The sequence below is a fragment of the Tinamus guttatus genome, unplaced genomic scaffold, assembly GCF_059628265.1.
Source record: "Tinamus guttatus ecotype Peru unplaced genomic scaffold, ASM5962826v1 Tinamus_guttatus_pri_ptg000497l, whole genome shotgun sequence".
Taxonomy (NCBI): Eukaryota; Metazoa; Chordata; class Aves; order Tinamiformes; family Tinamidae; genus Tinamus; species Tinamus guttatus.
The window spans coordinates 1,287,677-1,314,166 of record NW_028289031.1 but is presented as its reverse complement, the minus strand read 5'-3'; the positions used below and the strand labels follow the sequence as shown (position 1 = coordinate 1,314,166).

Sequence of the window (26,490 nt, the reverse complement as noted above, 5' to 3'; positions counted from 1 at the left end):
CAAAGGTGCCTGAAAAAAAATAAAACAAAAAATCTGTGTAGCCCTCAAAGTTATACCCCTGTACTTATGACTTCAAACAACAGAGGATTAAAAAAGAACGGGAGTTGAGTTCCTAAAGAAAATTTACTACTTCCAGAATGCAAGCATCATTATATATTCAGCTACAGTATGCTGCATTACAGGCACAATAAATTTTAAAACGCATATTTTTGAAAATTTAGTTGCAGTATTCTTGACCTTAAATACTTCTTCCCCTGCTCAGTACAAGGACTATTTTGTTGCATTTTAAGTAATCACTAAAGCATCTGTTTACACTATTGTTGCTATTAATAAAACATAGCTTGATAAACACTGAATCATACTTTTTCATATGCTGTAGATCTTTCTTTCCCCATACTTCTTTCAAGAAAACTTAAAAATAAGTATTTTGTCATATTCAGTAAGGAAAAGGCAAAAGAATTTTTCATGGGCTCATTCTAAAGCAGTTTATCTAAGTTAAATACCCTCTGACTTTGCTGGATGGCTAATGCCCATAAGCATAAAAACTAGGCCCACTAAACCTAAAAGTAGCCCTCCTTTTTTAACACTTGGCACAAAAACATTTTTGAAAACTAAGTTAATGGAAGTTCAACTTCCACACTGACAAGTGTCCTACTCAAGCCATCAAATAAAAATCTTTTGCTTTTGATGGTTTACCATCACGGACCAGATGACAAGATTCACCAGAAGTGTGGGCTCTGTAACACAGCTTAGTGATGAACAGATGATGGGTTATATTTGAGAGCCTTGCTTTAGGATACTTGCTAGTCCTAAAAGTTTCTTCTACAATGAAGATAATCTACTTGCATATAGTTTACCAACAAATAAAATTCTATTCAAAAGAAAAAAAGTGAAAAGTTTCATTAATGGTTCAGGCCACACTTCAGAGCAGCTATTCACTAATTACTTCAGAACAATACAGGCATAGCACTAATCAAGTGTAGTGAGGAAGCTCGTAGAGCAGAACCACTCATAGCGAGTGTAAATGGGATCAGGCTAGAAACAATTCCAAATGAACCAGAGGTCTGATTTCCAGAACTGTTTAAGATGAACTCCACTTTTACATACAAGTCAGTAGCCACTATCAGTATTACTTTGGCACTGTTTACACAGAGGATGAGGCTGGAATGAACTAAGCAGGATAAGGTCTACAGTTAACCTAAATAAGGGCTTTTAAATGGGTCCGTTTGATCAGTATGCAAAATGAAAGTACTTTCAAAGCATTCCTTTTCTTTTGTTAAAAAGGATACAAAAAGCAAATAATATCCTTTATCTGTAGATGTATGCGTGTCAGGAGTCTGACAGAGAACATACGAAATACAGATATGCAAAGGAAACTGGTAGTAGAACTCTACCAACCAGTAGAACCGGGAGTAGAAGTGGTAGTAGTAAAACTAAGTCAAAACTTTGCTTTAAGAGTTAAAAAATACTAAATGTGCTGTGGAGCTCAGACTACATTCAGACCCTACGACCTAGACACACAGAGGTTGCCCATATTAAAGACATTCAAAAGCTGACTGGGATTCTGCCAGTCTGACACAAGGGTAAGTCAGGGAGAGGGGGTTAACTCTGGGAAGTTTAGTTAAACTAAATAGCTGCCAATCTGTGTTGCAAATACGGAACAGACAAGGACAGAGCTAACGTGCCTCTAAAACAGCTTAAGAAACGCTACTTTCAAGAGGAATCCTCAAAGGTGCAGGAAACCTCGGCCTTGGCAACAGTAACTTCCACCGTGCCACTGGCTTGTTCCCTCCGCCAGCCTTTTCCTCCCCCAGTTGCATCACTTCAGCTTAGAGGTTATTGCCCATTTCCTAAAGACACTTCTTCCCTTCAGGAGGCTGCTGATGTGCTATTCCACACAGCCCAGCTGCCTCTCACCAACCTGTTTGATCTTCTCCTGCATCTTCAAGGAACAGGAATTAAACACTATTTCATGTACTCTTGCACATATTTCCTTCCACCACTATTTTTTAATAAATACAGAGCTTCCTTTCCTTTATGCTAACACTGAGGGGGGAAAAAGCACATAGGCGCAGTGCCACTAAGGAAGGCAAAGCCATACGAAAAATAAGTCAAGAGAGGAAAGTTCTTTGAAGAAATTCTAAAGGAAGACGTGTAAGGAAGCGAACAAAAGCAGTGCTAAGGGGCTGAAAGATGCGATCGATCAAGTAAATTGCTGAAAGGAATGAGCACACAGTGACAGTAACAATGGCATATTATAGATGCCAATGCATAAGAGCAGACTTAAAACATAAATGTAAAGGAAACCAGGAGGTATTACAAAACTAATTTTGGAATAAAGTTTTATCTACAGAGTGGTGTTCTAGATGTGCATCTACAGGCTATAAACGACCTCCCAGAGAGGTGATTTTGCATCTTTCCACAGACAAAGTAGCATCTGGGATGCAAAGATGTAACAAGCGGCCTAACACATTGCACAGCTAAGCTGGACTGCTGCTCCTTTTCGACCCAAATGTCTCCATCAGACTTGGAGGCGCTTCAAAGCCAGGCTGGAGGGGCTAGCAGCGCGCAGCCAGGCTAGGCCCCAAGCCCGGGCCCAGCCCTGAAGGGGACGGGCCCACGTGCAGCAAGAGAGACCACGAGCGTCTCTCCCACCCCAGGCAGGACGCAGCCTCCTGAAGGAAACCAAGCCCAGAGCAGGTAGAACATGCCCTGCTCTTGCGGAGCAGCCGATTTAGATGTTCTTCCTCCCCTCAATCAGCACAGGCGGGAGCGCTGTGCAAGAGAGTCCAGCTCTTCCCTCAGTCAACGCTAGGAGGAATTAGCTTGATTATAAGACAGAGAAAAAGCGAGCAGCGCGGTCAGAACCGCTTACCTGGTCTAGTCTCCATCTGCAGATCAGGGCCCCCCAAGGAAGCCACGTGTCCTGGACAGCATGAAGGGTCTCGTCAGGCTGCTCACAGACATGGAGGTCAGCCCAGCCCCTGCTCTTTGGATCGCTCTGCTCTCCCTAAAAGACCATGTTCTGGGCTACACTGGCCCTCAGGAAGCTTCGGGGAACGCCACAGATACTAATGAGCATCAGGCCCATTTAAAGTTGGCTTCAAATAACTACATTTCCTAAGCTCTGCCCTTGGAGCAGATCAGCATGCAGCAACTCTGTTTTGGAAGAATCCAGAATATGGTCATCACATGAGTGGAGACAGAGGCTTTATAAAACTTGCCTGAAATAATTTCAAAAATAATACAGTAAAATACAGTGAGGCAATTTGCCAACTACTGAAAAGCTCTGCAGGTAGCCCAGACTGCTAAAATTCACACCTCACTTTCTCTCCTTTAAGCATACAGCAATTTATTTTTAGCATTCCTGCAGTGTATCATTCAATAACCAAAACAATTCCTGTGAATATATAAGTACTAAAACTATAAATATATAAGAATAGGATAGTAAAGGAGCTATACATTAATAACAAAACACAGTCATATACAAATTTCATAGAATGAAATATAGATAGATATAATAAGAGAAAAAAAAAAAGAAAAAAAAATCATGTGATGTTGTTTTCCTGAAAAAAAAAAACAAACAAAAAGACTTCAAGTTAAATCTGCTGTGAACTGAGAATGCTGGTTACCAAATTCAAATGGACAATATTAAAATCAGCTACAGGCTGACTTCCCCTGCCCACCTCTTTGGGAAGAAATGCAGTTAATCAGGATCAAAGGCATTCCCCAAAACTTAAGGAGATTTAGAAGTGAAATCTTTCAAGGAAACAAAATTTTGAGTCAAATGAAACAGACTGTGTTCTCGGGAAGAAAAAAAAGAATGGACATATAGGTGTAAAAGACATCTTTTCCATGCACATTATGGATTCATGTAGCAATGGCAATGCTGAGCAATGAGTTTTGCTATTAAGGTTTTCCACTTATTTTCTTCTTTTCTCTCCCATGCAGTTTTTGTAAACTATTTACAAAATAAAGCCATCATTGTAACAGCAATCACTGTAACAGCAATTGTTCTTATGGTTTTGCAAACCAAATCAATGCAATAACTACATTGGGAAAAATAATTTTAAAATCCACTTAAGATTTTGGATCATCTTTCATACCCAGCAGTCAAATGCTTTTGAAGAGACATAGCAAAGAGGGCATTCAACTTTGGTAACAGAACAGAAACAAATTACTTGGGAAGAAAGTCTCTGGCCCCATGAGACAAACCTTTTATTTTAAGCTGCATCATTAACCTATGGTTTGCAGAGCAACTGAAATGTACCTTTGCAGAAGTAGTCTCCCCATTATTTCTGTATATTCTTGATCACACTCTATCGTTTTCTTTAAATTACACTCTATAAAACTAAACTGCCTGAACTGATATCGATGCAGACAATCAAATCACCATTTCAAACTCATCTTCCAGTGGTAGAACCACTCTGTGTTATTTAATACTCATCTGTCAATATGTCGTATCTTTCCTAAGCAGCTAGAAACGTGAAATCAAAACTTGAACCAGTCACTTAGGGACGTGGTTTAGCAGGCCTGGTGTTGAAGGGTTTACGGTTGGACTCGATGATCTTAAAGGTCTTACCCAAACATACTGACTCTACGATTCTTGAAGCGCTCAGCTGACTGTATGCGCCTTCCTTCAAAAACCATGAGACAGGAGAGATGCAAATGTTTCCTGAGTCAATGTTCATTACCAAAGCAGTTCTCAAAATCGACAGCAGATTAAATGCTACTTGTCCCTGTAATGACACTCTGCCTACGCATAAAGCTGATTTCTTAGATAACAGGAACAAGCAAACAAACAAACAAAAAATCTACAATTATTTATTTAATCCAGGGACAACCATTTTGAGATTTGAGATTTACAGTACTGTGCTGTTTACCTCAGCTATTAATGCATAAAGACAGGGGATTCTGAATCTTTTAAACATTCATTTGTCACTTCAGTAATTCATCTTCGAACTATAATGTTATTATTTATCCTCTTGAAAACACTTCTCTGACCTCCACACACCTTTTTTGTCTGTCAAATATAGACCCCTTGCACAAATTCAGCACCTAGTACCGTTACTTATTAATATGATTAAATTTAAAAAGGCAACTGTACTAGCTAGAAATACAATTGCAGATGTAATAGTAAGATATTTACACATTTTGCCCACCCTTTCAGAAATGACTCCCCTCCTCCCCCAGTTTTCGAAGGATATAACAACAGAAACAGGGACTCAGAGAGGCCACGACCCTCCCCCTGACCCGACTCAAGCTGCAGGTCAGGCACAAATAGTTTCCTGACAGGAAGACAAATAAATACCTTTCCTTAAGCCCAACTCCTACATTTTTTTTTTCTTTTGCTCCTCACCAGCTCAAGTCAAAGCTACCCCAAAGTTACAGAAACTGAAAAGAGCAGATTGCAATGAAATTAAAGTGCACATGCAAATCCTGCTCACTATGCTGCTGCATACATGTGAATGCTACTACATACAGCCTATATAATGTGAATGCTACTACATACAGCCTATATAATATGGCACCAGTTCCCCACTTACTTTTGCATTAGCTACCACTAGTATCAATGGCCCATAATTACTATCCCCACGAGGGCAATTTTAACAGTGGTTAAACTTTAAACTGGGAATGGATGGGCAGCTTCGCCACACAGGTCAGCATGACTGAAAAGTGGAAGGTCTATGCGAGGTATGAAGGCTGAACCCTGAAGTAATTTCCTTTGGTTGTTTTCTACCATCAAGTCTAATGCTCCATTGTAAAACTGTGTTTGGTGCAGAAGTCAGATGGACAATACAGACTAAGCCCCATTCAACTTGTGCCCCTCATGTCCCTAAGGCCTACGCTAAAAACAGCTCTGCAGGAATGTCCTGCCGGTCCATTCCCCTTTCCCCGGGGAGCTTCCGTGGCAAAGACACTGGAGAGCTAAAGCCTAGGGGGAAGGGGCACAGGGAAAAGTCCTAAATGTCTAAAGCCATAGATTCAAAAATAAAGAAGAATTTCCACATTAAACCTTTTCAGAATTTGCCCTGTAATTAAGAAATTTCAAAGTTCCTTCAGACATTGAGATAATAAAAGTCAAAGTGATATAAAAGTAATGCTTCGCAGGGCCTCTTAAACACTTGGGTTCTTTCAACTGTAGTGTGATTAGCATGCACATCTTTCTTTTCCATCTTTTAACAGAAGATGGGTGCAAAAGTAAAGCCACATAAAACATGTTCGTTGTAGAATTGAGAAAATCGATGTGGACAGTTCAAAATGGGCAATTACGCTGGTTTAAACTTATGAGCTAAAGATCACTGAAAACGATCTACTTTTTGAGTCAGCAGAAAGACACTGCTCTCAACAGATATTTGTTGACAATGCCTTGAAAGCTGAGAAATTAAACTAGAAAATAACTCTTACATTTCACAGAAAGAGACCAAAATAATTCCAAGAAAGCAGTTTTCTTTGCAGGTAATTAGGGTTTCAACCAAATCAAATAAGGGTAAACTGCTTCTTGAAGAAACAGAACCATTAGACAAAACGGGTGAGGTGGCTTAATTCTTCCAAGTTAACCTTTTCTTCAGCTGTTCACTGAAAAAAGACACTTAAATGGTTGAAAAAAAATCAAAGATATACCTTAAGAAAGGAGAACATAAAGAAAACCAGTTTCAGTGCTCTGACCTGAAAACTGGCAAACAGGACAGTAACGCTGGAATCCGCACAGAAAGCCCAGACAACTCTGCCAGGCAGCCTGATCCCCAGAGAGAGCTGTCCTGCAGAGCATGGATGCTACGTGGTGCATAATTAGTTAATTTAAATACCCAGTCCAAATGTTTATTTGGGACTCAGTAAGCATACAGACACAAGAGCACCCCCAACAATGCAGTCTTTTACTTTATTTTTCAAGACAATAGAAGTCCATAGTACACTTTTATCAAAAATCCAACTGAAAAATTACTAAACTGGCAGGCAGTCCAGAACGTGGATTTAATCCCCTGCCCCACATACCATCTCTGTCCTCTAAACCACTCGAGGTTCCAAAAGTTCTAACAAAGGACATAGACTTAACGTGACAGAAGGCTTAAATTTCATCTTGGTTTACACACAAAACTTAAACTTCTACCATATATTTACTTTAAGTTTAAATTATTTTTAACCACCAATGTTGTTATTTTTTAGTGTTTCGTTTAAGTTGGAAAATGAAAGTTCTTGGTTTTCACTATGCTTCATGAAAGACTCTAAAGAGCACCACACTCTTCCTTCTCCACTAGTGGAACATGATTCCCAAATATATAAATTAATTCACCATCCTTTCTAAAAATACATAATTAAAATAATTTTGTCAAATAAAAACTCCTATTTTTATGGTTGGCTTTTTCAAAAGCCAAGTTATCATCATCTATGACACCTATCGATTTGATTATTATTATTTAAAATTTATTTTTATTTCCTCCCACAACTTCAGAAATACTGTGTTCCATTACCTTCTGAAGAATTCCTAAATAAACTGGCACTGTGTATGAAATTCAGTAGCCCACTTACTCCTTTTTATTCAAATTACTTACAGTCATGAGAAAGGAACTAAAATCTCTCTCAAAATTTAGACTTTTTACAAAGTTTGAATGTATGTGATTTTTTTTTTTTTACCATGCTACTTTCCAATATTGCATTGGCATGCAAAATACAACCTTAAAACATCATTTCAACAATTGGCATTAAGCTGTTTGCCTGTTTTTCCAGTCACACAATATTCAATATCCAGAAAAAACGTTATCAAAAAACAGCAATGCTCTGAGTCAGTGTAACAACTATAAAGCCCGTTCCTGCAAAGGGAGGGCATACTGACCCAGGTTATTGTTTTATGCTCTTAAAAATAGCTAAAACGCATAAAAACGAGATAGGGATTTGAATTCTGTGCTGTTGTAAAAATCTTGATGTAACTCATCTCCAACACATTGCCATGAACACTGTGAAGTTTCTGAGGCAATAATTTGGCTCATTTAATAGCAAAAATTAATATTTCTTCCTTGTTACTATAGCTCAGTAGGTTGTAGGAAGGAAAAAAAAAATCCCACAAGGTTGAAGTTGGCATTACTCCTTTCTTCAGACCTGATCCCACCTTACTTATTCCCATTAGACAGCAGTTTCCTTCATGGAATTGTTCTCATAATCTCAGAAATACTCTAGAGCATGTTGACTTCAGTGAGAGTGAGTCATGAATGAAGATGCAAGCCCGAATTAAGTACAAGAAACAAGTTCTGCTTTTTTTTTTCCTTATTAAATAAATCATCAATATCTTTTTATAAACACCACCTTCTTGTACCAAAAAAATATATATACATATAGTACTCAGAGTAATACAAAGTCTTATAAAGGCAGTCAAACTAGAGGCCGTAAAAGCCATAAACTATACTATATAGTTTTACTCCTCAGTGCCGTTTCCCACATTTTCCTGCTGTACAAAAAACATACTCCAGCATTAAAGTTAGAGGCAGGATCTTGTGGACCAGACACTTGTTTATATTGAAAGTGCAGCCAATTAAACTAAACCTTGTAATCCGAAGCTTCACAGAGCAGTAATTTTTATGACCTGATAAGTAACGGAGACAAACTCAGGTAACCCCAGAAGAACCAGACAAATATATTTATTTAACAGCAAATGTTTACTAGGCAGACTGAAGAAACAAGCCTGTCTTTGCTGCACTGCATTGGAAAGCACAGTGAGCGCATGCACATACGAACTCGTTGAGACAGAACAAGGAACATGGTTACAGGAGAACATTAAACCAGCGGGTAATTTATCTGTCATGTTGAGGAAAGCTCAGGGAAGTGATCCAAAGCAGATGAAAGCAAGAAAACACGAGTGCTAAACATAAGAAAATGGAGCTAGGGCAATGAGTAAATACAGAGCAGAACCTCAATCAACACAGCTAACTGATTTCTGAAGTCTCCTCAAGATCTTTTACCTATGAAACCAAAAGTCCCCAGAGTTCCTGCCAAAGACAATCTTTGGAATCATTCCTTACACCGAGCACACATGGTAAATTATGACATTGCTTAAACATAGAGCTCTAGGAGTAAATGTGTAGGTTGATCAGAAACGAAGCAGCACTCCTGTTAGAAAATGCTAACATCTTTCAAGCTGGCTGCAATTACTTCAAGTGCAATGCTTACCTTTAATAGTTTCCTCCACAACTTCTACTACACGATCTATTTGCTGAACCTAAAAAAAGTCAGAAGGTCAATAACTAAGCAGTCAAAAACTGGACATATTTTAAACAACTCTTCCTTCAAAAGTGCATTCTTCAGGACGAAGGGGAGTAAGGGGGTTGGGGCTCTATTTTTAGATTTTGCTTTTCAGTGTATCTTTGCTTATCTGTCAAAGACCCTGTAGTCACTTTAAAATTCACCATCTAACTTCAGCTAAATGCTGTCCTCAAAAGTAGTTAAGTTCTCATAAGGTTAGCAGCAAACACTAACAGGAGGGCCCCTATTCTTAGGGCCACCAGTGCGAGAAGGGCAGAGAGAGAGAGGAGGCCTCAGCTCCTGCACGTGGCTGCTGGGTAGCCAAGGGACAGTGGTCACCTGGGCAGGCCACACATGTGGCTGTGTATTTTTTATCTTTTTTTTTAATATTGAAAAGAATCAAAAACTGCAAAACTCAACACAAATTCTTGAAGTCGAGATTCTTCCTACAACTCTCATCCAGCCTATGCACTGTCTGCTATACACGCACACACACGTCTACACATAATGCAGGAAAACAAAATACAGAAACACTACATTGCACACTTAGATTAGTTTACTTTTTTGCCACAAGTAGGCTTCTAAATGCCCACTAGGCTGTATATGATTTTTGCAGCCAATTCCTTGGTGACTGTTTGTTTTGTTTCAAAAACAAACACAAAGGCACAAGTCGTACAGGCTGCAAGAGCAGAACCTGGTCTGCAACCAAGTGGCTTGCAACTCGGATCACTTGCATCAAAGCTATTAAGTCTCCATGCCCTTAAACCACTGGGTTTGTCATTTCCTGTAAACAAACGTCTGCACAATCATCTGTATTTCACATTCATTTTCCAATCAGCTAAAAAAAAGTTAATCCAAAGTCGGTGTCTGATCTAGAGCTCCTCATTAAATTCAAGTGCAGTCTGTTCTTCTTGTCTGGGTGCTGGATTCAGTCCATGCTAACCTCTGCATTTTCCAAAATCTTCTCCAAAAAAACAAATCTCTGACACTTCACATGTCTACATATAGGATATTAAATACGAATCCTAGAAATTCAGTTATTTGAAGTAGCACTAACTTTGGCATTTTAGTAATTTCATAAGAGACATTCATTTAAATCCTTTTCTGAGATGAAAGTGCATATTTTCAATATGTCTGTATAGCAATCTATTTAGTATATAAAGTACACACACATTCAGATCGAACACATGCACCTATTTTATATATAGACACACACATACTTACATATTGTCATCTAAGATGCTTATAGATGGCCTTTCTACTTAATTCAAAATATTCTAATAAAAAGTCACCTAAAGGCAGACGTGTTGGCATTTATTACTACAAATATAGGCATGGAACACAGTCTGTGCCAAATGTTGCCTAAAATACTGTTGCTATATACCTCAGTATTGAACTTAGCTGCATAAGCATTTAAAAACAAAAGAAGGCTCTTTGCTTTAGAGCCTGAGGCAATGACTTAATCCCCTGCATTTGAGATCTAGGGATTTTCATACAGCTTCGAATCTCCTATTAAATAAATGCATGAAAAAACAAACAGTACACTATATTTTCATGTTACTGGAAAAATATTTCTGAGTCTATCTTTCAAGATGATGCTTGATGCAAGTAATTACAGTTGAACCACCAAGAGAGGATAAGAACTGCAACTAGAACAGAGGCTAGGAATGGATAAATATTCTACCTTAATATGTTATATTAAGTACCTTAATATGTTACATTAAGTACTTCTATTTGAAATTAACAGAAATTGTTTGGCTAAAATCCAAACCATTGAAGAAGAAAATACTGATTGCTCCAATTTTCAGTTATGATGGTAAAAATATATAAGCAAAACTGGAACCTGGAATGAGACGAGGGAAGGGTTATTTGGATTCCTATTCAGAAGGAAAGGAAAATAATAAGAAGGGGGGGAAAAAAGACAGAAATAAAACCACAATTCTTAGCTATGCTGAGCCATACAGGACTCCTTTCACCATATCTCCCCTTATGGATAATTCTGTTGAGGAGAAGTTGCCAGCAGGGACATCACTACTAGACATACTTGACACGCTATACTTAGCTCCACTGATGTTGGGTGATCCTGTTTCCTAGTATAAACATGTACATGCTAGACTCGCTGTCCAGTACAAATGGTTCTCCGCTACATCTTGGGTGAAACAGCAGGAAGATGAGCAGAGGAGGAGGGGAAAGAAAAAAAAAAAAAGCACACAACTAATCAAGGCTGATGCAGAAATCTCCACTGAGACTGATACAGGACAGAAGCAGGGCCTAAGTTGACACAAAGACCAGGAGAAACCTTTACAAACCTTCTTGTTGTGCTCTCATAAGGCGTAAGTGCTACCAGAGATCCCTCTCGCACAAGCACAAGGGAAGCATGAGGCGATCTGTGCTGGGGCTACAGCCGTAGATCACCTCTGCACGCGTAAGTGCAAGTTCCTCACGCTGGATCCCCAAGATCCCCAGCACCTCCCTGAGAGACACAAGCACCGAGGTTTCTGCCTGAGCCCCAGTTACAGAAGCCATGGGATCAGGAAGAGGCCTTGCCATGTCACCAACGGAGAAAGCCTCCCTGTTCCTTTTACAGTGCCATTATCACATTCAGCAGATGACGGCGAGATGTAAACAGCCCACAGACCCACTTGTAACGTGTTAGGTCTGCACTCTTGGTTTGAGTGCAGACATGCACGTGAGGATGGTCACACAAGTTCTTCCCAGCGCTCAGACATGACCTGAGCTGTCTCAGGAGCAGAACTAGCATCCAAAAACACTTCTGCATAAGCAAAACTCTGGAAGAAAGAAAACCTCTAAGAGAAGCCCTAGAAATTCTGAATGTTTAAAGATAATTGAGAGGTTGCATATTTACTCTGAGATGTTTGTACTCCACGGGGCTCAGCGAGCCTCAGAACACTTAAGCAAGCTAGATAAGTCCATGTATAAACTTATAAAGGTAAGAGTAAGCTCTTTTGAAGTGTCTCTTCAGGGCAGTGCCAAGATCTCTGGGAAAAGTCTGTTGACTTATGAGAAGTCAAAATGGTAGAATTTTGTAGCAGATTTAGTCCTGATTCACAGTGAAATACTGGTATTTTATAGGAGTTTCATGTGTCCGCTGAAGTATGGACAGACGTGTTTTCCAGGTCAACAGATCTCAGCTGATCTCCTCCTGAAACAATTGGAGCAGATGTCCCATGCAACGAAAGCTGGGAAATGAGAAGAGTTAAACTTCAGAAAAAGCTAATAATTAACTCCTTTTAGTGAAGATATCCCCTTTTCTGAAGGAGAAGCCTGCCCTTCTGCATGCTCCTCTCTGTGGCCGCAGCAGTGTCAAGAAAACAGACTGCGGCTACGAAAACAGAAGGTGGCTGTAAAATACGCAATTCAGGGCTGATTTAATCATGTATTGCAATAGATGAGAATAAGGCTTTTTGGTCACCTACGCGACAAAAGAAAAAGTAAGAGTTTTCTCTCCTCTTAACAGAGCACGGAACTATTTTTAGATGGAGTCAGCTGCAGAAAGCACATTTACACCAGAGGCACCTTGTCCTTTGCCAGCTGTTGAGGTGCTTGTGGTTTTTGGAGTTATGCCAGTGCCTGTTACACAGGGACTTCATTCTTGTCCTCTTATCTGAGGAGGATTAAATCCTACAAAATAAGCATTTCAGTTCCTTCAGAAAAAAATACCTCCCTGCATTGTAACTTCAAGTTTCTTTATTTCAGAACAGAGTGGCTATCAGGTGATAAAAGAAATAACTACAGTAGGAGTTGGAAACATGTTGATGTTCAAGTAGGCAGCTTGTCTGAAATTAGGTTTGTATTCTTAGTGTGGCTATATATCAACTTGGGAGTATAGAATGCACATTTACCTTATGCTATTTGATGCGTCCAAATCACAAGGTCTGTGATACGCTGCATCTGATGCATCATTTCTTGAAAATGGCTGCAAAGCTTGCACACCACCAGGCTGAGGAATCTTGCTTCTGCTACAACTGCTGGGATTGACTTGGTAGAATCAGCAACCAGAGCCAAAGCCTGAGCTCTGGCACCTGCCATCAGCAACTGCCTTTTGGACCACCAAATTGTGGTTTCATGTTCTGATGAAGCTCAGCTCTCACAAGTATTGACAAAGTTACCAAGGCTGTTAGAAATAGCAGGTATGACCCCTTTAATAATGATCTCAGGGTCTTCCCCCGAAGTGAATGAAGCTCTTTTTTTTTTTATAAAAAAAAAAAAAACACAGAGCCTGCTTCCCTTCTGCATGAAGAGGATCCTTTCTAGCATAGAAGATCTTAACACAGAATTCATTAGAGTTTTCCTGATTTTGGTACGACAGATTAGAACTCTCTTTACAAAGTATGTCCTGAGTTTGCACCAAAGGTCCTTCCTCCGACTCCTCTACCGAATGTCCTGGAGATGCAAATTTCTCCAGGATAACATAGGCAATGAAGAAGCTCAAACATTGGAAAGTGACTATCAAGAGAAGTTCTTGAAGCCAGTGATGGGCTGAAAGTCATTTGAAGAAAGAAAGGACTAGAAATATCGGAGATTTACAAGTCCGAGAAAGAGAAAACTGGCAAAACAGCAGAAGTCCAAGCCAGGGAGACTCCTAGCTGAGAGAACAGGAGGGCACAGCACCTGGGATACAGCAAAGGAGTAACACCTTCCCTGCACAAACAGAGGCTGCTACTGAAGCAAAAGCTGGGTGGACTTCCCTGCTTGCGAATACCTTGACAGTGAAGGTATGTATACAGCAACTACTTGAACATAACTGAGTATATACATATATCATAACTACTTGAAGTAAAACAAACTTTTCTTTCCCTCAAAAAAAAAAAAACCCTATCTTTAATTTTCATTCATGGACATAAGAAATAAATCATTTGCCACACAGATAAAAATCTTGAGTAAAAAGATTTCAAATTCAATTCACCAATTGTTTCATCCCACATCATTTAGGCATCTCAGCTGGATATCAAGGATTAAAAGTCTGCTCAGCTTCTGCTCCCTCCAAAGTCTAAACCTGCTTCAAAAGCCAAATCAAACCTTCTAAGATGTGAATTATCTTTGAGATAACTATCTTCATTGACCATAAAGGGAGTCGAGCAACAAAGGCTCTCGAATTACACCACCTTAGTTAGGCCACATAAATACAGGCCTTTATACACAACTTGTCAGTTGTGTGTAAGTGACCAGATGCTTTTACTTCAGTGGGATAACATCTATGTTCAAAATGTTTGCTCAATTAGAGTATCACTGACAATTATATTGGTATCATGACATGATAATGGACAAAACCCTGAATTAAGAAGTTATCTTGACAGCAGACTGTACAGAAACATTAAAGGGAAGCAGAAAGTTGGCTATTATTACTACTTTGATACAGTTTAAATAAAATATTAATGCAAGATAATTCCTATACCTTTTGATTCATAGGACTGGATATAACTGCTGTAGAAAACAACAGTTTCTATTTACATACCAAACTTCCAGTTTAAGAGCTTGCACTTAAATGCAATCCCTTCCTGACTTCCCAGGCTCACATATCACATCTGAATAAGTAACAACAGTTAGACAAAAGCCAAAGCTGAGTAGTTTGCTTAGCTCTGACTAAACTAGAATTGAACTAGAATTTTGACTGATTTCTTGCCCATAAGTTACAAAAGGACAGCCTGCACCTGCTCCACAGGTCCTTAGCAAGCCCTCTGAGAATTCTGCCAATTCAAACCAGTCAATATAAAATTCCAATCAGCTTTGTCTTTTATGAAATATACAGTGGACAACAACATTTTTAGAAGACTCTAGCTTTTAAGGGCAGCAGAGAGGTTTGCAATCATTAAGGCAGTCTAGCCTTAAAAACAACTCAAGGTAGGGAAGTATCACTATATCTGCTTTGCTAATGTCATTGAAATTGTATAGCCTGACCAGTTTTAAATGACATTAAAAAATAAAACCAGATATTATCCTGATCTAGGACGCTGTAGCAGTAGGAATGTACATGCACTTGACATTTTGGTAAGATTACACTGACTTTCATTCACAATAGCTCTCTCAAGACAATTCACTGAGCACAGCGACTGAGGAACATGAAATTTCAAGTCTATTCTAGCTTTTGTACAGCTTCAAAAGCCAAGTGCCTAGTCTTTTTTTTTTTTTTTTTTTCAAAGCATACTTAGCATTTTATAATAAGCGATCCATCTTATAGAAGTGCTGGTAGCAAAGGGCCTTGCTACTGGGAGTGTTTAACACCCCCACAAATTATATTCCAGAACTTCAAAGTAGATATTTAAACATAAAAAGCATCTAAGAGTAGAGCAGATATGGAAAAGGGTTGTTAGGAGGGTATACAAGGAGCCCTTGCACAGAGATTTAAATGATTGCAGTATACTTTTCCAGAAAGCAGCTCCTCCAGGCTCGAAAAGCCTACACTAAATCAGAGTTACTCCTTCTGACTGTGTGTGACAGCAGAGGTGGGATGAAGGGGTTGTTCAAACTGAACACACTTCTTGTAGACAGGAGAACGGGGTGAAACTCTTGCCTTCGGAAATGGGCTGATGGCCAAAGGAAGATGACAACAGGGCTATGATACTAAGTCATCACAGGAAGCAGGATGTAGAGCTGACATCCTTTTTCAGGGCGAGGGGATTCACACATTTGCAGAGCTAACTACTGCTTGCATCTTTCCACCTGTATTACAGGGAGCCTTCTTCACTGCAAGTCAGACTGAAGTCCAGAAAATGTGCAACTTTATAATACAGGTAAAATGTTTCTGAAAGTATTCAGATCTCCCAAGAATTTTGTTTCAAACTCTGCAAGATCAGACTCCCATGCCATGCATTTCAGCTCCTGCTCACTGCCTGTAGGACTCTAGCAGACACTCCAGGGTGATGAGTTTTTGCAGTTTGTTATGTGGAAGGAGAAGAACAAGAACAGAGCAGCACAACCTCAATTACACTGTCAAGCATGTCCCTTGACCTTCCTTGCTTAGCTTTCCCTCCTGGAGCCAGGAGCTCTCATCTTCCAGCTAAGTACCTAAATTCACATGCTCTGAGTTTATTCCTCCTACAAAGAGCTTCCCCTTCTCTGGGAACAAGTTTTCTTCATGTTTGCTGTGTATGCTATGGCAATACAGCCTAGGCCTATTTCCCAACCCACATTGTTTTTAAAGAGCTGGTAAAGGCTTTAGAGAAACAGAAAAGCACAGTAAGATCACAAACGACAAATCTCTGTTTTCAGAGATACGAAGTTGTCCTTCCTTCCCTTCTCCCCAATCCAACAACGCAAGTTCAGCACTGCCCTTTCCAAACGAAGAGCAAAACAAGCCCTGGGTTACGAGAATTTTGCTGGTGGTTACAGTGCAACTTCCTCCTCCGTCGGATCCAGATGAGCAAGAGCGCTCTGACACAGTTTGCCTTTAAAAAGCCATCCCAAAGGAGTTCTAATTGTTAGCAATAGTAAATAACCACATTCTCAGACAACACTGTTCAAAAAACAGAACGAAGTTTACATAATCAACAATAAATGAACCATCTGTTAGCCAAGACAAAAAAATGAGACCAACCTGGTGGTAAAGCAAGATTTTCACAACTGTTGTCTTAATGTTTATGATTTTAGAGCTTAATCAGTATCCAGCTGCCAACAGAATATTTCCTCTTTCCCAGTTCTGTCAAAACTGCCTTTCAAAAATATTTTAAGTGTAGTAAGATATTAATTCTTTAAAATGGTCATCCCTCACACACAGTCTTGTAAAATAAGAGGCAAATCCTACATATACAAGCCGGAAAGGCAGGCAGTAAATGCAGGAGCAGACTCCCAGCTTTGCTTTTGTTAACAGTTATGCCTAAAGATCAAGACCTCTTTGAGCCTAAACATCCTTTACCTACAGCACAGAAAAGTTTATAACCATAAAATGACAATTAACAGACAGTATGCTTATTGGGAAGATAAATGTTTCAATGCTTTCAAGTCCAAATTACAGTACTTAGAACACTGCACTAATGGTCTTACTAAATGCCAAACACAAATCCGTTGGTTACAAACTCAGAACAGCAGCAAGAATTTGAGTAAAGCAGTTAGTGAAGCCATCTCCTACCTCATTGAAGTATGACTTCACTTCTAAATCAGTTTGTTCAACTGCATCATGTATGCAACTTCTAAACACGATAAAAGTGTCTTGTTTTTTTTTTTTTGTTCCTTTAAAGTCTTAGTTTTGATCTTAATTAATCACACTGCAATGAATACATGTTGACTTTTCTACATTTTGAATATCAGAAAGATGCTGCACAGTCACCTGCTCCAGCTTGCATAATACAGGACAATTTTACCCTGTAATTCACACACACTGAATCCCATAAGTGTTTCAACTCACATGTGCCTTTTATAAATTCATTTAGTTTCAAGGTAAAGGCTCAAATGATGAAGAATCTTTGTTAGCTTGTGCTGGGACAATGTGTCCCCGATTTTCATTACAATTTTACAAAGCTGATTCAATTATACAGTATTATTTAATCCCAAAGGATCCTGAAAGCACTTTACTAGCTGAATTATGCCAAAAGCTCTCTGGCTACATTCAAGGTGAAGCTTGGTAACTGTTTAACAGTTCATTTTCAGACAAATTAACTCTTCAGGCTGCCTCAGATTTCAGCAAAATAATCATCCCCACTTGCCTTTCTGCTTAATAGCATGAGCTAAAAAATAAGGCCTCAGCTGGGTTGGTGTAAGTAGGTCTGTGTGCCCCAGCCTTTTACGCTTCTTTCACCAAATTGAGCAAAGTATTTATTTCTTTGTTGCAATGCAAATTAACTGTGATACAACACAGAGCTATTCTTTCACCCTATCTTCAAGCTACACAGAGCTCTGAAACTAAAGTCTGATACCAGCACCCCTCTCCTTCTCCCCTCGCCCTCCCTATCAATATAAATGTCCAGGGATGCAACAAGGCTTTAAGTACAGTGCAGCAAACATTAACACAGGTATCAAACTATCCACTGCCTTTTCCAAGAGAAAGGCAGCAAAGCCACCTATTGACATTGGAAACCTTACAAAAATTTCTGATTTCTGGCCTCTTCCCAAGCTTTATACAGATTCTGGTTGATGAAGATACATACCCCTATAATACTAAGGCCTTTTAGATAGTCCTGCCGAGGTTGAGCTTGAGGAACACAGCCTGCTAGAACCACCTTCTTGTTACCTTCTTGGGCTTTCCTAAAACAAACAAGCAAACAAACAAACAAACAGAAAGTTAATATTTTCTTTTCAAAATTCATCATTTTTTCTTCTATTTCAGAGGGCCATACTCAACACATTACGTTCCAAAATCAACTTGTAGATGTTTGAACTTCAGATACAAAATAAACTAATACAAACAAAAATCTGTGGGATAGTTTCTTTTTTGGACAAAAGCACAGACTTGAAAGCTCAGTCAAATTCAGTTAATCTTTATTTGACACAGTGATGGCAGAGAATCTGGTCAGAGAACATGGGACACAGACTGTAATCAAGACCCAAGAGGGCTCATAAGGAATATAAGGCATGTCCTATGCAAATAGGAACCATTAAGTCTGAACATAAGCATTTATTTAATACCAGCAATGAGCAATTACCAGTAATGAGCAATTACACAGTTTTCATTCTGTAATGATGAAATGGAGAATTTTGTTTATAAATTACAGCTGAAATCAAAAGACTATCTGATCTGTCCTTCAAGTAACACAGGAATTTTAATGTTACAGGAGACCAAAGGCCACCTAAGCATGTATTGAGAAGGAAGAGATTAAATATCTTATTATAGGAGAATGCATTATGCTTACTACATTATATCTAAGAGAAACATCCTCACAAAATTTTCGGTCTTCTTTTGATGGGAATTTTTGGAAGTCTTCAGGCATTCATCCTACAGAGGCTCACTTATCCTCTACTTGCAGGCTAAAGTATATAGTGCACATGCAAATCATTTCTTCTCTTCCTTAATAAAACTGTTATGAATAAAGAACTCTGATGAAGTGCTAATTTAGCACTTTTCTTAAGCAGCGACTGAAAACAGCACCACATTCCTCAAATCAGCAATGCTTTTTCTTTCGGTGGTGAATACTTGAGATTTTTGCAACCTATTTCTCCATAACCAACTACGAAAATCAATTCAATATATTCCCTATAATTATCACACACTGCCACACTAACTCAAAGCACAGAAGTCACCACCTCCACTAAGAGGCTCAGCCTGATGCCCCAAGGCAAGGCAGCGAGCCCTGTCTCCAGCAAGCAGAGCACGTGTCCCCAGGCAGCGGCGCAGCTGCTATAACCCGCTCTGAGCAACAGCCTTCTCCAGCTACGTGAAAACCTGCAAGAACTACGGAGGAAAAGGCTTTTATTCAAGGCTTTTTATCTGAGGGAAAAATAAAATAAACAAACTTTCCCTTGACACATTAAATGGCATTTTAATGTTATTTCATAGCTTTAACATTTTGCTGGATCTTCCGGGATTATAACTGGAGCTAGAGGGAGGAAAAAAAAAAAAAAAAAAGTTAAACTGAATATTCTTCATAATAAGTGTTGGCTTCATTTAACTTTTTTAATGTTGTACAGGTCTCTATGGAATAAAGAATTTTGTACACTGAGATTTTTCGCTTTAAACAGAAATTAAGCAGAAATGTCAGAACTAAATATTCAATCACAGTTGATTTTTAATAGCATCCATAATACAGTGTACACTTCATGAAATCCACCATAAATGAAAAACCTTTGTAAGGTTTTTTTTTTTTTTCTTTTTGCCTCATTTTTCAAGAAACTCCTTCTGAAAATACATACTACAGTACTATATTGTTACCTCCTTTTAATATGGTTTAATGAGTCCCGCTCAGATTAACAAAAGCCTATAAAAGTGGTTCTTCAGAAATCTAGTTAGTATAGCAACTCTATTAAAAAAGCAAAAGCTTTTATCCTTCAAAAATATGAATAGCAATGGGAATAATGCCTCACGGAAGCTAACAGTGCCATGATAAATACATCCTCCTCTTTTTTTTTTCCCCATTTTTTTCCCCAATTGTATGAACCTTACCTTGAACTTCCATTTTAATTGTATCAGGACACCTTTTCTCATAAAACATTACTTTCTAAAAACGCCTTGGAAGATATACACCTGAATAGAAATTTAATTAGAGTAATTCTCTTTAAAATAAAAGAATTATTCAAGCTACCTCCTAAATAATAGTTAGGAAGAGAGGAGAAAAAAAAAGAGAGGAAAAAAAAAAGGACACTTTACAGAAGGACTTTGTGGAAAAAAAAGTCAGTAGCAAGGCCATATAGGCTGCGTATGTTGCACTTGAAGAAATATTTCCCACATATTCTGCTTCTAACAACACAAACTGGAAGATACAACTTCTACTTTGCTTTTAATGGCTTCCACTTACGTTATTAAGAACCTGCCTATCCTGGAGCTTCCTGCTCAAGATTTTATGCATTGTATTTATGTATTCTTTTCTTCAAAGCTGAAGGAAGATGCGCTGGGTCGGATGGCGCGGACAAGGCAGCGCTCGGCCTGCCCCCCAAGTGCTCCCCACAACTGGGTGTCACATCCGTGCTGCAGACACGGCCGCCCTGCGGGAGATGCTTCACGGCCGCTGCCCTGCAGGGAGCTGCAAGACTTCCTCAAGACTCATCCTGCTCCTCATAGCAAGGAAAAAAAAAACATGGGGACCTTTCAAAAAAGCAGGAGATGCGCTAAGCTCAGTGGAAGGCAACCACCCAAAGTGACTGATAACTTCCTTTCTGCAGAGAGGACAGATAGGAGGAGCTCACTCGTTACTGATTCCCTGCTCCTGTCTGCACACAAGATTGTCTCCTGCCAGCTTAGAGCCCACGGCCTCCTAAGCAAGAGGTTCTTGGCTGTCGGGGAGCCATCACCATGACGTACCACCATATCGCAGATGCACAGGACTGCACGGCCAAAATCTGGAGTTAGAAGCAGTCTGTTCTACAGGGAGCAAACTACACACAGCTTCTTCATGAAACGACCCATCTCCAAACCGCTGCCCTTATACCAGTTCCATGAAACCAAGCACCACCTTACTCTGGAGCTACGTGCTGAAGCCACCATTTCGGGGCCATTAACAAAGTTAACAGGACTTGCCAATCTCCACACAACACAAACTAGAAATGGCATGGACGTGGAACCAAATAAAAACCAAACCGCAGGTTTTCTCCCCCAAAATACCTTGCTGGTAAAATTTAATAATGAAAATGATGAATAATGAGCAGATGGTAGCTTGTCACCTAAGTACTCAGTACCAGTCAAATACAAGAGAAGAAATTTCAGTAAAAGCAAAGAGATTAGCGAAAAAGAGTGCTTTGCAGTAAAATCATGAGGATTTTTCATTGATGACAATTATAAAATATTCATCTAACAATAAAAGCAGAAAAATTTCAGTGATAAAGATATTTCCTCTTGGCTTTTACCTAAAAAGAAACTGGAAAGCAAGTTAATCAAACTTGATCCTACCTAGGGAGATGGCGATCGACTCTATCATAGACATTTTTGTGTCAATTAACTATTTCTATAAAACAGGGCCCCAAACACACACACACACACACACTCACTGTTGTAGCTGAACAATTTTTAACATGTTGTCATTAAATAAAACTACACACTGCACTAGATAGTTTACTCATGTCATTCTCATGACCTACTATTACTCAAAAAAAAAAAAAAATCACCCCAGACCACTTCTTCTTACCGAGCATTTTAGAAAGCTGTGAAGCCATAACTTAACAGGAGGCTTGTGCCTAGAGCCCCCACTAAGAACCACTCGTATATGTGAAAAACTTTTGCTACGGCAGCCCTGCATTTCTACAGTATGATCTGGGTATATGATGAGATCAGTCTGCCAACGGCTATGAACAGTAAAACTGCGGGGAATGCTGCTTCCCAGGCCGTAGAAATGATGTTGTGATGTCTCCGGAGAAAAACAAAAGCTACTTGGCTAAATGTTCAAACGTGTGAAAGATCATGGAACTGCCTCATCTGCTGAATTAATCAGCAGGAACTCACAAGTTTGCTCCAAAGTGCGGCATCCCTGGAATAAAACCATGACGCCCGGATGGCATCTGCAAAAAATTCCTCCAAGCCCATAAAATCACAGAGATCTCTTCTGTTTAAAAGAATCACAAATGGTGACTTAGCTCATGGTTTCATGAACCTGGAGCCATTTCGATGTCTCATTACATACCCAGGGGCTATTTGCCATCGTCCTTGCCTGCTGCTATCGCTGTTCCTACCTTTCTCCATCCTCCAAGCCTCTTCCTCCTCATTTCTGCCCGTCTGCTGTCACTCCTCCTTTGCTCCAAGCTCTGCAGCTCACTGGACCCATGGCCCCATGGGACTATTGCCCCATTTAACTCACTGACATAGAAAATTATTCAGCTGAGTTTAGGGTTTTTTCTTTTTATTTCTTTTTTTATTTCCCCAGTTTTATTGGGTTAAATTAGCACACAGGAGACAGGCAGCTTTAGAGCATGAAAAAAATGGTATAGGAAAAACAGAAAAAGAGAAGGCATGGGAACTCTTCATTTCACCTGTGGTGAACATCTACTGGTTACTATTATGAATTAGAGAAATGTTACTATTTCTCGGCAGAACTGCTTGAATCTCTGTAGGTCTCTCAGCTTCCTTTTACACTTCTATGGCCCTCGAAGGATTACTACGCTTTGCTTGTGCAGCATGTGAAGACCTAAAACTCATTAGAGAAGGCTGACACTAATTATTAGAGTTTATAAAACTGTTCTTTAAGAAACAATCTCAAGAAAAGGAGCCCTCAAATTACCATGCTGCTGCCTCTGAACTTGTCTCCCCTGGCAAAAGCCATCAGCTTACATGTAAACTCTCTAAGGAAAAATAAGTTACACATTATCTCCTCCTGACAGGAGCAGGCATGTCTTGTTTTGTTGTTTGTTTGTTTGTTTGTTTTTCCCTCAAAATATTTCAAAAATACACTTAAATGCTTACTTCAAACTGAAAATTGAGATTCTGAAAATCCATTCCAAGCAAAACAACAACAGAAAATCAACCACCATAGAGTTTTTTAGAGTAAAATGATTGTCACTCTGAGAAGAATGTCAGGTTTGACACCAAGACCTGTATGCCATGTACCAAAATATTCTCTAAGCAGCTGAGGATAGGCACCAGAGGAAGAAAAACGCATTCTTCCTACTCTGTCTACTAACTATCTCTGTGAGGAAGCTTTATGCTTCCGTTCTACAGAAGCAGAACGGAGCGTCCAACCTCTTCAGGAAGCCTTTTGCTTCCATTGCAATCCTCAAGGAGGGGTCAGTAGCTACTTCTAAACTACAGGGAGGCTCCTCAACCCACCTTATTACCCCTGTGTCTTGCTTTGAACATGGAAGAAATTTCATTTTGACTAAGTCAGATCCATGCTGGAGTTTTACTCAGAATTTCTCCAAGTGCAACTCTCTGAAGAGCAAATGGTGCAACAGTTTTCCTTGTGCAAGCATTATTCACACAAATAATCCATCTTAGTAATAGATGAAGGCCTTTATGATGGTTTTTCTTCCAGCAAGACTTTAGAAGTAACAGTGAAAAGATTTTATCACACTGAGAAGTCAGATGTTTTCATGAAACCAGCATGTTTTCAGGAACAGGATGGGATCAGGAAACAAATCCTAAATCTCATCTTGCCTCTTCTGATTTTTTTGTAGTGCCAGAGAAGGCTGAATTAACCCCTATCACAGTGGGAAGTTCCTTCCACAAGAACAGATCTATTAAGTTGGCCTTTGGGCAGGCTAGGTTAGAACAAATCTAGGCCAGCTGCTATCCCTCCAGACTTGACATGAATTAAGAAAAACCTTTTAAATCAATTGTGCCTTAAAAGCAAATTTGAAAAACCACCATGTAGGTTTGACAGACTTAAAACAACAATTTAATGACTTAAAGAAGCACATGTAATTACTGACAATCTATCTACTAAATTCACCTTGGCTGGTGATGAATAGACTTTTATGTTACTGCCTAAAAAGCCTATATATAAAGAAGCGCAGGAAGACCAGCATCAAGCTGGAAGTTAGGGATCCCACGCAAGTGATATCTCTGATATAAACACACAGTAAGGTCAACAGTTGTTGCTACATCTCTCTGTGCTATAGCTACATCCTTTCAGGTTATTAGACCACCTGGACCTGGCAGTCTTCAAAGTACAGATGCAAAAACTCAGAAGAGTCAAATATGCCCATTCTCTTGCTGAAACAAAGCTCTGCTGAGCATGAAGCGAACAGTGCAGTCTCCCAAGATGTACCCTACACCATCAAATTTTCACAAGTTAAACAGATACTTCATCCACAAGTGACATGTAAGAAAGCTTGTATGAAATATTTGCCTCAATAGTTAAGAGTAAATTTATTTCAACAACATTTTGTAGCAGTTTGGGCTTTTCCCTGCTCTTCCTCAAATGGAATAGTGATGTTTCTTTTTGCTGCTTTGCATATATTCATTTATATAAACTTTTTCTTCAAACACATCATTGGTAGGATAACACTGTATGCTCATGAGATCCCTCCAGTGGATCTTCTAGTTTTTACTCCTTTGGAAGAAAATATCAGTACTGGCTTAAAAATTTCTAGGTTAGCTTGATCTAGTTTCATGTTAGTCTTCTTCCAGCAAGGATCTAAAGAAATCAGTGTGGGGATTGTTTTCAGAAGAAGTAGAAATAGTCCAAACCTACAGTAGTAATATTGTCACTTCTCTACCTTTTGCCACTACTTTTCTCTTTCCAGATGAAAGCATTTTAACTCTTTCCACTATTTTAAAACAGCAAGTCCTCATTTCCCCCCTTCCAACTCGAGAGTTTAACTCCTAAACTGTAGTTATTTTTGCGTATACAGATGGGCTGTTAAATCAGATATACTTTTCTCAAAGCTGGTAGAAGAAAAGCTTCTGTAAATTCACTTGGAGAGGTACGTTAAACTTCTGATTCACAGATTAAAGAAATGGAAATCATTGCAATTAACTCTCATATAACTCGCTTAGATCTTCAATATCTATTTCTTTGTTCTTTCTACACATATTCCTGTAGGAAATATAATATTCTGTTCTAGTATTTGTGACATCTCTCTCCTTTATGTTTTGTCAACTCTCCATTTGTACTGCTTTACCAATTCTCCTAACTCTTCATCTCTTGCAACATAAAAGAAATGCAGCATATTACTATTCTATTTAATTTAGCTGTAAAATGCTATACTGGCCCTCAGGTTCAAAGTCCAGGCAGGCTTCAAGTTATGTAGATACATGGCCAGTAGTTGGAATATAAAATTACATCAATATAATGGCTTAAAAAAAAAATGAATTACTGACTAAAAAAAAAATTCTTTTTCCCCAGAGATATTGTATGCTTCTCAATAACAAACTACAAAGGAAATTAAGAAAGGATTAACAAGAAAAAAACTTGAACGTATTTTATAATTACTTACAAAGACAAGTGTACTCATAATAGCTTCTAATAAGCAAATTGACTACAAGTATAAAAATACCAAGCACTTCTTTCCATCAACACATTTTCTTTCAAATACCTTCAGGGTAGCAAAGGAAAAAAAATAACAGTCTCAAAGGGGAAAAAGAAATTCTGACCAAAGTGTTTAGTTACCCAGAACCAGGTAGCTATTACTACCACACAAAGGAAAAGATAAAACTGTTCTCAAGAGCCACTAAATACAGTTTTCAAAAGACATACATAAAAGCTATCAGAAATCTTCTACCTCTTTGTTGTTGTTAATTCCTTAAACTCTCACAGGAAAACCTAACAAACTTCTGGTTAGGATGGGTTTATTTAATTCTTATTTATGAGAGTAATTAAACAGCGATAGCAGTAAACTGCACCTCCCACCTTGTGTTTAACATTCTTTCCAGAGACTTAGGGCAATGCAGGCTCAAAGGGACTTCTACAGGTCACCCAGCTCCGCTTCCTCCTCAGAGGTGCACGACTGTCAACACCAAGGTGGCCCCTGCTTTTCCTAGCCAAGGCTGGGAAGCTTTCAAGGATGGAGACTCCAAAATCTCTCTGTGTAGCTTGCTGCAGTGCTGCATTATCCGCCCCCCAGGGATTTTTCCCTGCCTGCAGCCTCCAATACAAACCTCCCAGGCCACAAAACGGGGCTCCTGACACTTCTTGTTCTCTTCCGCTCCATCAAGAGCCACTTGGCTCCAAAATCCCTGCAATTACCTTGCAAGTAACTGCGAGCTGCTCTTAGAGTATCTATTAC

General features: G+C 39.1%; 1 protein-coding gene across 2 annotated transcripts in view; it reads right to left on the bottom strand.

The window, feature by feature from the left end:
- The window catches only part of CDKAL1 (CDKAL1 threonylcarbamoyladenosine tRNA methylthiotransferase), a 362,497-nt gene that overhangs the window by 234,496 nt on the left and 101,511 nt on the right, over positions 1-26,490 (bottom strand). For both annotated transcript variants that reach the window (XM_088533392.1, XM_088533393.1), the window contains 2 exons: positions 18,336-18,432; positions 9,163-9,211 (listed from right to left, as the gene is read on the bottom strand). In XM_088533392.1, the coding sequence (XP_088389518.1) occupies positions 9,163-9,211; positions 18,336-18,432 (146 nt within the window). The remainder of the gene's footprint in view (positions 1-9,162; positions 9,212-18,335; positions 18,433-26,490) is intronic.